Source organism: Chaetura pelagica, unplaced genomic scaffold (genome assembly GCF_000747805.2).
Source record: "Chaetura pelagica isolate M959 unplaced genomic scaffold, ChaPel_1.0 scaffold330, whole genome shotgun sequence".
Classification (NCBI taxonomy): Eukaryota; Metazoa; Chordata; class Aves; order Apodiformes; family Apodidae; genus Chaetura; species Chaetura pelagica.
Genome location: NW_009951918.1, coordinates 726,320 through 737,433, shown reverse-complemented (window position 1 = coordinate 737,433; position 11,114 = coordinate 726,320). Strand labels below are relative to the sequence as shown.

At 38.3% G+C, this 11,114-nt stretch overlaps 1 protein-coding gene across 1 annotated transcript in view; it reads right to left on the bottom strand.

Annotated features, from left to right (window-relative positions):
* Nucleotides 1-448: 448 nt before the first annotated feature.
* Nucleotides 449-11,114, bottom strand: part of SMC5 (structural maintenance of chromosomes 5) — a 39,749-nt gene continuing 29,083 nt past the window's right edge. The window contains exons 17-23 of the mRNA XM_009994900.1: nt 9,208-9,333; nt 8,450-8,545; nt 7,937-8,041; nt 7,611-7,730; nt 3,692-3,871; nt 3,504-3,599; nt 449-630 (exon numbers count right to left, since the gene is read on the bottom strand). Of these exons, the coding sequence (XP_009993202.1) occupies nt 490-630; nt 3,504-3,599; nt 3,692-3,871; nt 7,611-7,730; nt 7,937-8,041; nt 8,450-8,545; nt 9,208-9,333 (864 nt within the window). The 3' untranslated portion in view covers nt 449-489. The remainder of the gene's footprint in view (nt 631-3,503; nt 3,600-3,691; nt 3,872-7,610; nt 7,731-7,936; nt 8,042-8,449; nt 8,546-9,207; nt 9,334-11,114) is intronic.

Here is an 11,114-nt window from a genome sequence, read left to right as displayed (position 1 = left end):
TAACAAAAGTATATTCTTTAGATTAACTTCAGGTATATTTTGACAAAGTGAAAACCAATGCAGTTACCTACAAACCATTCTCTTCTTACATACGCTGTCATCTTCATTCCTTCAAAAGTTTCCATTTTAACAGGAAAAGTTTAAAGAACATCCTTAACTGTGTTAGAGAAACACTATTAACCAAAAGCAAATTCCAGTCTTTGGAGGAAAAACCGAAATGACCAGACATAGAATTATTCCAATATAATCTAGAAAAAATAATGTACTTCTGGTGTTACACTGCTGATAAAATAGCAAAATACAAGAAACATCTTTTTTATTCAAAACTACTGAGAAAAACTAAGTTATTTTGAGAAAGAGGGCATTATAAAAGATTTGAAAAAAACACATGCAATCTTACATGTTTCCATAAGTTTTAAGAATCAAAGTTCTTAATAATACATTCTTTACATTTTATATATCTAATATGTATAGATATATGTATCTGTATCACTGTTCATCCATTCTTCCAAGTCGCCGCCGCCGCCTGCAGAAAGCCTTCAAGTCCCATTTGTTTGCCTCCAACATATAAGGTCCATTGTAGACAAACAACACTGTCATCTTGTCATTGTAAGTGAGATTCTGCAGGAGCTGGTGAGAAAGAAAAAGTGGTCAAAATAGCTGGAAGATATGCTTCCCATTAGCTAAAAAAGGTGAAGGAGCACTGCGTAAAGCCTTTAAGCTCAAAAGGTCAATATAGTAGGATGTTAGCCTTTCTGACAGATGTCTATTTGGTTCTAGAAAACCCCAGAGACCCCTCTCATTCTTCAGGGAATTTCCATGCTTTACTATTCTTACTGGAAGAGTACCTAGTTTATAGATAATAACTAGAGGAAGTTACTTATAGTTAAATAAAGATGTCATTTATAGTAAATAGAAGTATATTCTAGAAGAATCTTCATATCTAATCCATGCCTTCTTTCTTTCTGCAAATGACGTAATTATTTTTTCTGCCATATCCACAACGGGCTGAGAATATTGATTGTTTTTTCTTTTTTTGCCAGGGCAGGAGGTAGAGTTACTTGGGCACATTTATTATGTTCCTCCTCAGTCTCAGACTCCTCCAAGCTAAACAATTTTCATTAGTGGAAACTCAAAACGTTCAAAACTTCTGGAAAGTTGCACTGCTGTCTTCTGGAGTTAACTCCAGCCTCTGTACTACTTTTCTGAAGTGTAACAGCCAAAGCTTGGACACTTACTGTAGTCCAAACCCAGTCAGGCACAAGCCCAGCAGACTGTCAGGGGTCATGCAGGTACCTTTACTCAGGATGACTTTTTAGCAATTTACTCTCAACAGATTCTCAACCTGCCATCCACAGTACCCTTCTCTCTTCCCAGCCATCTAGGCATTTATGCCTTAGACTTGATGCAATTCCTGATTTTTCCCACTTAAATACCAAGTCCCATGCTTGTGCCTGCTGAATGCATCCTGTTTTCAAATAAAGTCACCTAATGTAAGATTGTTATGTATTCTAATTTTGCTCTACAGCAAAGAAGCATTCAATCCCAACATGGTAATTTGCATGTTTAATAAATGTAATTTGTTTCAGCACAGATTGATACTAAAAATACTGATTTTCAAACCCAGGACTCACTTCTAATGATCACATTCAGTTCATAATCTCATTCTGATAGTGAATCACAGCTATCCAGAATACAATTTCCCTAATCAACTCTACTGCAAATTAACCTATACCCCTTCCCCTCTGTAGCTTGCTTAAATACAGCTGCTTAAAAATAAAGCTGGGTAAAATGTCAACATACTGAAAAAAATATGGTATGAGTTTTTCCTCTATCCACTAGATACATATACCCAGAATTTAGCTAAGAAGGACAATTTGGTGTAGTTTCTAGTCAGTGATTACATACTTGCTTTCTAGTAAGTGATGACATATAGGCAAAGGCTCAGGAACTAAAGGTAAGCCTCTGGAAGAGCAGATTCTGGCTCTCTCCTGAGCCTACTCTGTGCAGCCTTTTAGCTCCCCTTGGGTGCAGCCCACTGCTATCTCAGTAATGTTCTTCGTGGTAGGCCATTACAATTTGACCACTTTAACTGGAGATCACAGAATCATAGAATCGCCTACTTGCAGTTCAGAGATACGTGTGTGTGCGTAGAGAGAAAGACAGAAATCCCTTCAGCTACTTCACAATGCCACCTCATTCTACTGAATAGTGGTGCAATACTTTCCTTCAACTTCCTCTTGCTATAATGCTGAATGAACTTTTTTTTTAAGCTTCTGAAATTTCTTACCTTCTGCCTTATTTTTGTTCTGACCTCTCTGTTTAGTTCTGCACACCCAATTTCCCCCCTTCTCTATTATTAATTTACCAATGAGCACCATTTTTAAAACAGAGTCTGAACCCTAGACAGTCATACTCAACAGTTCCTTATATGTGGGAAGTTTTGTATTTAGTGGAGGTATCTCTAGCCTTTCAATATCCAAACCACTCTTATTTCTCAAAGTAGGAGAAACCACAGAAAAGCAGATCCAATAAGGTGAAAAATGGGGATAGATAACAGCCAGAACAAGAAAGAAGTAATGTGGACAGGAAATTACCGAACGGTGAGGAGGTCAGTATCATGCAGGATCAGAATTATAAAACAAGCATCACCTTCCTACAACATTCAGTCAAGTAAATGCTATGGGTGGCTTTTCTCAAGTCCTTCAACTGCTAGTTAAAAGAGAACAGCAGCACACACTAGCCAGGTTTTCTACAGTGAAGTATGGGATGCAGAAGGACTGTTATGTTAATAAAAAGCATACAGCCCATTACTGAATGCTTGCTTCCTTGGCATGTAAGTAACCTTCACTGGATCAATCTGTCTTGGATCAAACTGAACATAACATTAGCCTCTGTTAAAAGTGCAGGTCAATAGCCACCCTACTTACTAGTCACTTCAAGCCATCACCACACTATCCAGTAAGTAAATTATCTTTTTTTTTTTTTCATTTTAATAGAAAAGTACAATTAAGCACCGATCATTCTTAACTGAAAAGCCCCATTCTCCGTGGCGCACAGCACTGACCCTTTCAGTGCTTGTAAATCTCAGATTAGTACTTGAATAGTTTTACTCCATTAATGTGGGACTCCTCTAGTTTTTCCGATGTCAGCAGCAGTAGCTTGTTCCTGTATCATCACCCGGCCTGTCTGCAAGTTGGTCTCTTGAGACAATCCAATTCTGTGAGAGCTAGAGGCATTAAGTTTGACAGTTTTGTTACACAGCACCCCTATCCATTGGTGGTTAACTTGTTATCTTTCCACTGAGGCCAGATGACCAGTGGTGTAATTTGTCTGAATTCCTGCCAGGACTGTCCATAAAATAGACAAACTGTCCCACAGTTATCCTTATAATATTCAGTTTTTAGGTCAGAGATAAACACTGTATAACTTCCAGGGATATTATCACACAAAATTCAACTCTCCTACACATTAAACTTTCAATTTCTTTTTCCACCACACACCTTTGGTGTAACAAAGAAGTACTGGGATGTGTTTTCTTTACAAGCAGTTTCCACAACCATTTCAAAAACTCTTCTCTCATTCACTGGATCCATTCCCTAAAAGAAAAAAAAAAAAAAGTCTGTTCTCTCCACTATGTCATAAAGTGTCTGTACAGTAGGAGGTTACATATTGCACTATTGATCCTCACCTGGTTTATTTCATCTACAACCCTGAAAGGACATCTGTTGAGTTCCTGTAGAGCCATCAGGTACAACATAGTGGAAACACTTTTCTCACCTCCACTCTGATGATATGGAGTCAATTCATGAAGTTCAGTGCTACTGTGGAATTTTACTCTAATGCGAATCCCGTACTTGTCATACTCCTCCTATAAAAGGCAGTAGCTGTTAAACTTAAGTTTCCCTGTACAACAGCTTATGTGATAATGATATGCAAATTTAAGGAAATTTATGTCAAATGTTCTTCAGAGGTCTACTCAGGTTCAAGTTAATATCAATATATTAATTGTTTCATATATTTTCCTTACTTATGATCTAGTCTTAAGACAGAGAATTCTCAATACCACTCCCTCCATGTAGCAACAATCTGAATCCCTGATAAGAAAGACTTCATACACATAAAGAACATCCAGAGGAAAAAAAATTATTGGCTAGAAAAAGGAGAAAGCAACACACCTATAAATTTTGTCAAAAAAAACACATTAGGGTACATAATGCTATCAGCCTGAACTGCAGAGTGATGGAGGTGTGTGTGTAAGTAAAGATTCCACCTGAACCTCTTTAAGTGCAAGCAGTCTAATGAAATCCTTCACTTCTCCTCCACTAGCAGACTGAGATACAAAGCCGCTACAAAATCTACCATGAGAGCAATCTCAGTGCACATGCAAGCAAATACATTCACGATTCAAGGAAAAAAAGAAATATTTGGTACTTGCTAATATAATAATAATAATAATCTGAAGTTCAGATAAGCTTAGTGCAGGAATGGGAATGCAATCCCCAGTGCAGAGAGCCCACACTGACTGCTTACCATTTGGTCCATATAAAACACAATCTTTATATGCACCTATCAAGTCAATGAGAGCTCCTGCGAAGATTCAGAAGTTTCAGGATTATGAGTTCCAAGAGGTCTACCGTAGTCCCTGAGGAAGTTTGAATCCTGCACTTGGAAGTCACACTTGACTCACATTTTTCTGATAACACAGTTGTAATGCTCAGAGTAGAATAAGTGAGTGGAGGTGATTTCTGATAATTACTCAGAATACTTCTAGATTTAGAAAGGACACTTGCACCAAAGAGACAATGAGAAGCCTATCCCTTAGCAGCTGGCATATACCACTTTGGTTCAGGTTGTCACATACCACAGTCATTCAATGACGTATGAACCTGGGTGACCTGGCAGAACATAAAATGGGCAGAACCCATTTTAGGGCTGGCTTTATAGTGCACAACAAGGTCTACAAGACAAGATGAAGTAAATAAGCCATACCATCCTTCAAGTCTTAAAAGTGCCTTAAGGCACTTCAAGTCAATAGGAAAAATTTTCAGCTTTTTTGCTACCTTCAGGTCTTGCTTTGGGATGAGTAATGTACATACCTGATAGCATCTAACATAAAAGAGATCTATCAAATCATCTCAGATCTGCTAACCTGCCTAATCAGAAGAAAAAGCCATCTTTTGCTGTCGCTGGTGTTTTACTACACTGGCAGGCAGACACATATCCTCAGGTCTAGAAAGTGTAAAGTCTTGGCCTCCTCTCCCTGGTGACCAGCAACAGAACAAGAGGAAATGGGGTCAAGCTGTGCCAGGGGAGGTTCAGGCTGGGTATTAGGAAAAATTTCTTCACAGAGGAGTGGTGAGGCATTGGAACAGGCTGCCCAGGGAGATGGTGGAGGCTCTGTCCCTGGAGATGTTAGAAAAAGGGGTAGACATGGTGTTTCTTAGGATGGTTTCATGGTTAGGGGTTGTAGGGTGGATGGTTGGACTGGATGATCATGAAGGTCTTTTCCAACCTTGACGATTCTATGATTTACTTTCATGTACTTGCAACAGAACTACTAGCAAACTGATTTTGGTTACCTTTTCATTCTCCCCTACTATGGAAGAAATTTCGTCTTTGGCATTTAATGCAGCTTATCAGAAGAGTAATAAGCTTCCTGGATTTGCAGATTGCATTTTGATAACCATGCCCAATAATCAGAAGCCTGAGAAGGAGAAGCATGGGGCATGCTTTCAAAACAAATGCTGCTGACCTTTTGAGAACTGCTATTTTGTTAAGGGGAACTAATAAGACATGCAGTGAAGATAACAGCACCATAGCTTAATCAACTTTCTCCATTTTATGATTGTCAGGATCAATCTCAAGCACTCCACAGTTTGGCTTGCTAATGACCAGAACACTTAGTATAGTGTTGGCATTTTATCTTTAAGTTCACAATTTAGCTCATGTTTCTTCTCTAACAGATACTTGCAAAGCTTTTGCTATATTCTTTGGAAAGGGACAGGGCTGTGGGACATCAAGAACACAACAACTCCATGTAAGAAGAAACAAAACCCAAGACCTAAGACCTCTAGGCCCACTGTACTTTCAGATGCATGGCACAGACTGAAACTACGTCCAGAGTGACAAAGATTTGTCCTCTGGCACAGTTACAATGGTATCAGTAAGTCAGGCTTTCATTGTCAGACTCTGGGAACGCCAGTTCATACAACTGACAGATATTCCATGACCTGTCATGAGTAATGTTCAAAACTACCTGTAGGAAGGTGAGGGTTATTGCTGCTAGCACTGCTAGCACTCTGAATTCTGGTTACCAAGTGCTCCCAAGGAAAGTCAGAGAAGTAGCTACTACCATGAAGGACATCATTAGATTTCCAAGTTAGCCAGGGCAGGCTAATAGAAGCTTGAACTTCAGTGCCACAGGAATATTTCTAACAAAGATAATTCTGCCTCAAGCATCTCTCCTTTGATATTTACAAGCCAGGGCAAAGAGTCTCCCACAGAGAAGGGTAAGGAATCCAAGCTCTAGAACAGATTACCCACCCCTCTGTATTACAAGGTGTTGATTCCTTAATGAAAAAGTTTTAGTCATTGGCTCAGTAACGCCAGCTAACTTCTTAAACTATTTGTGACATCATTGCAAGAGAAAAGAAAGACCTTCCAAAGATGATATTCAGAAAGACAGTCCAGACTCTGCTTTTAAACTGTTCTACTGTTTTGATGTGTACTCTCTCCCAGCTTATTCTTACGTAATTTTAGTATTTGTGTAGTATAGGACTGATTGTGTAGCTAATTATAAAAACAACTGAAAAGTCCACAGCTTAATGTCCTGCTCTTTCATAATACTAGTTACTATGTAAACATTTTAATGAAGTTCCTATAAAGTGCCTTGTCAATCACTGTTCTGCCCCCAATAATTACCACTTCTACAACAAAAAAATTTTAAGTGTCAAATTTCAGTGTTGTGGAGTCTACACATTATATGTGAGTCTTAAAATCATCATTACAAAGATCAATTTAAAACAAAATACCCGATTTTTCTTCACTGCACTGATTATTTCTCCCCACAGCTCTCCTGATGCTTTAAACTCTTCAAAGGTAAACCCTGTCTATAAATTTACAGAGGGCATAACAGGCTGAAACAAATGATTGCTACTTCCAAAACAGATTAAATAATAGGAGACTTGAATGGAAACTAAATGCAGAACCACATCAATACAACACTTAATAATAGCAGATTTAGCCATTAAATGGTAACAGAATAGCATGCATTAGCTAGAAATGTAAAATTAAATCACTAACTTAACAAATCTGAGTTACAACTAAAGTAAACGCAATGCTTCTAACCAGGCTCTGTAAGTTGAAAGAAGTTTCCTAAAGCTGAAGGCCTACGCACCTGGACAAAGGCTCATTTTCTTTCAACCAGACTGCTAAGCCAGTTCTAGCACAGAAGTTAGTTAAATCAGGAAAATGTATTTTCTATTTTTTTTTAAAGAAAATATTTCCTATAATCCAAATGACAACTTACATTTTTTCTCCAGCAATACAAAAGCAAAACATTACGCATGAAAATATGAATATTCTTCCATACAAAAAATTAATCATACCTCATTTTCCACATGAAGATCAACTTCACCAACACACTGCATAGAACTAAAGAAGTTACTGAACTTCTCGTTAATTTGTTCAATCAGCTTTTTCAAGGGGTTTAACCACTTTTCTTTAACCTAGAAGTAGACATATCCATGTAAAACTATTTTTAATAACTGAACTTCCTTTAGAGATAGCATTTAAATTAAAAAGTATCGTAATTACAGAAGCTAACACCTCAGTTTGCACTCAAGACAACTTGGAATGTTACCTTTTATTTCTGTACATACAATTAATTCTAATAAAGACATGCTGATAGGGAAGTGATAATTTCAGCTATTACCTGTGCAATGTTTTGTTTATATTTATCCAATTCATTTTTCTTTTCCGCTAGATGTTCTGTCAGCACCTCTATTTCTTGTGTTTGCTTATTGTATTCTTCAACAACCTGCCAGAATAAAAAAACCCAACACAACAAGCATCAACAAAATGTTTAACATTTCTAATCTGGGCTGTAAAAATACCACACTGCACTGATTCTGCTCAAACACAATTACATGCATTATGGCACTGTACACTCAACAAGGTATGTTTCTAGCTTTAAAGCAAGGAAACTGTAAAAGCTTTGCTTATTTCAGGTTACTGCAAGGTTTTTTTTTCAAATTTTTTTTTAAAAGGTACCGAACACACTGTTCTTTTTGAAGAATCTACTTAAAATTCTAATAGATGCACAATCTGGCATTTACAGTACATTGTTCCTGCTGTATAGTTTATTATACCAAAAGATCGAGCGCAGAGTGGGAAGCGAGTACAATGCAGATGGAGGGGGAGGGTAGAGGGAAACCAGGGAACATACTGAAGCATTCAGGCCTGTGAAACAGGAGGCCCTGGTCTTCTCTTCATTCAGAAAAGCATCAATTTCCTCCAGTGTGTTTGGAAGAGCCTGAAAAGCCTACAAGAGAAAGGATGTATGTGTTACACAGCAATGCTAATGAAGGACTCCAGTTTACCAAAAAAACCAAAACATAAATAATAAAATATTGTACTACTTTTATTTAGGATGTCACATATTCAACATTTAACATGGTAAGATCCCTCACAGAGAAAGAAGGCCAGAAGTGCTACAATGTAACAAAGACACAATGAATTGTTCCTTAATTGCATACACTGTGCAGGTACAGATGCTAACCAGCTTGGTATAATCCAGGGGCTATGTTAGTTAAGACATGCAGATACTTCTATGGGTTAGGAACACCACCAGGTAAGTAGGCAGGTCCAGACTTCAGTTCTTCACATGTTGCCTCAATAGAGTAAGAAGCTAGAAAAATATGCCATTACTCATATTTCTGATTATTTCTATGAACATAAACCTTTGGATTTTAATTGAAATTTCAGATCACATTTTCTTTCCCCTGTGCACAGAACAAAGTGATTTTGAGAGGGCATCCCTTGCACTATTTAAAAGTGCTTTACAATGAGTCAACACTAAGGGAAGCACACATAGCTTTTTACTGGTAGCATTCTAATATAAAATATATAACATTGTCTGCTGGAGAAGCTAGAATAATCCAAAATTTAAGATATACGTGAAGATTAATTTTCTTTCATACATACAGTTTGAAATTCTTTTGGAAGATGTTCATCTGGACCCAGTCTGCAGACCTGTCGAGCTTTTTTCAGCAGCTCCTTGCAGTTCTCTGTAAGAATTCGCTTCCTATCATCCAGTTCACGAAACTGTTGCTGTTAGAAAAGATATTAAAGATACTAAAATACACTTTTTAAAATATCACAAATTTCCAGAGGTGACACTAGCACAGTGGCAACAAACAACATCCAAATCAGAAAATGTAAATGAAATCAGACTACTTGAAGACTGAGAATCTCTGTTTCAACACATAGAAGCCATTCTGCCTCTCTGCCTGAAGTCAACAGATGCTAAGCTAAACTGGTCAAAAGCAGATTCATGTAATAAAGTTAAATTTATTTCCTCTCAACTGGATGAGTGTATGTAGATTCAGTGTGTCTCAAAACAAACTATTTTATTGGAAACCCCTATTACCGTGAGCCTTACCACAGAATCAGGGAATGTGCGGGGTTGGAAGGGGCTTTTAAAGATCATCTAGTCCAGTCCCCTTGCAGTGAGCAGGGACCTTCATGAGATGAGGCTGCTCAGAACCTTGTCAAGTCTGACCATGAATGTCTCCAGGGATGGGGACTCCCACCACCACTCTAGGCAAGATGTTCCAGTGCTTCACCACCTCATCATAAATAACTTCTTCCTGATACCTAATCTAAACCTACCCTGCTCTAGTTTAAGACCATTGCTCCTTATCCTGTCACTACACACCCTTGTAAACAGTCCCTCCCCAGCTTTTCTGTAGGCCCTCTTCAGATAATGGAAGGCTCCTTTAACGTCTCCCTGGAGCCTTCTCTTCTCCAGGCTGAAAGATCCCAGCTCTCTCAGCCTGTCGTCCTAGCAGAGGTGCTCCAAGCCCTGTGACTATTTTTGTGGACCTTCTCTGGATTTGTTCCAACAAGTCCACGTCCATCTTGTGTTGGGGGCTCCAGAGCTGGACACAGTACTTCAGGAGGGATCTCACAAAAGGGGAATAGAGTGGGAGAATCACCTCCCTTGACCTGCTGACCATGCTTCTTTTGATGCAGCCCAGGATGCTACTGGCCCTCTGGGCACAAAAATCTAACTCAAAATCACATGCACAGTGTTTTGCTTCAGAACTTTCTCCTGATACTTCACGAAGTTAGTTAGTTGTGTCCCTATATTTGGGAGAGCCTTATCTTGACAATCCTTATTGTTGTATTTGTATTGTTTAGTAAAATATGGGAGCTCTTGGTGGCAAAAAAATTTCAAAGTGTTCATTTCATTAATCATTATTTACTAAATACAACAGAAAAAGTGTAACAGATATGACCACGCACGATCATCAATGGAGTTCCTTCACACATTCAAGAATTAGGGCTGATGCTCTCTACAGCATCTATTAGCCCAAATGTCCTGTTTTTCCTCCCCTCAACCATGCCAAAGTAATTTCTGAATCATCTGAAGTGGGGAATCTCAGCTCTCAAAAAAAAAAAAAGCCACTAAAGCACCCACTTGAAACCCTGCAGAGCTGCATGAAACAAGATTTAAAGCTGATCTGTGGACTCTGAAAAAATGAAATAGACTCAACATTTAACATGCCTGACCCAAGCCTAAGGCAACTAAAATCCTTCAGGGTGTGAAAAAGAATATGTGTTCAGCCAGAGGAAAATCTCAGCATTCAACAGGAAGGCTGAGAAGCAGCAGACATTTTATGTGGCTATGAAGCACATGCTAGAATAAATGCACTGACAGTTCCAACAACAAGGTAACCCTCAATTTTCATTCAGCTCTGCCAGTTGACTGTCATGGCCACATGCAAAATAGAAGTTAGATAAATATAAATAAATAAAAATACATAATTTTTTATTCCTTCTCCCTTATTTATATTCCAAAGTGCATGGGAATGTTAAGGTTCCTGCTG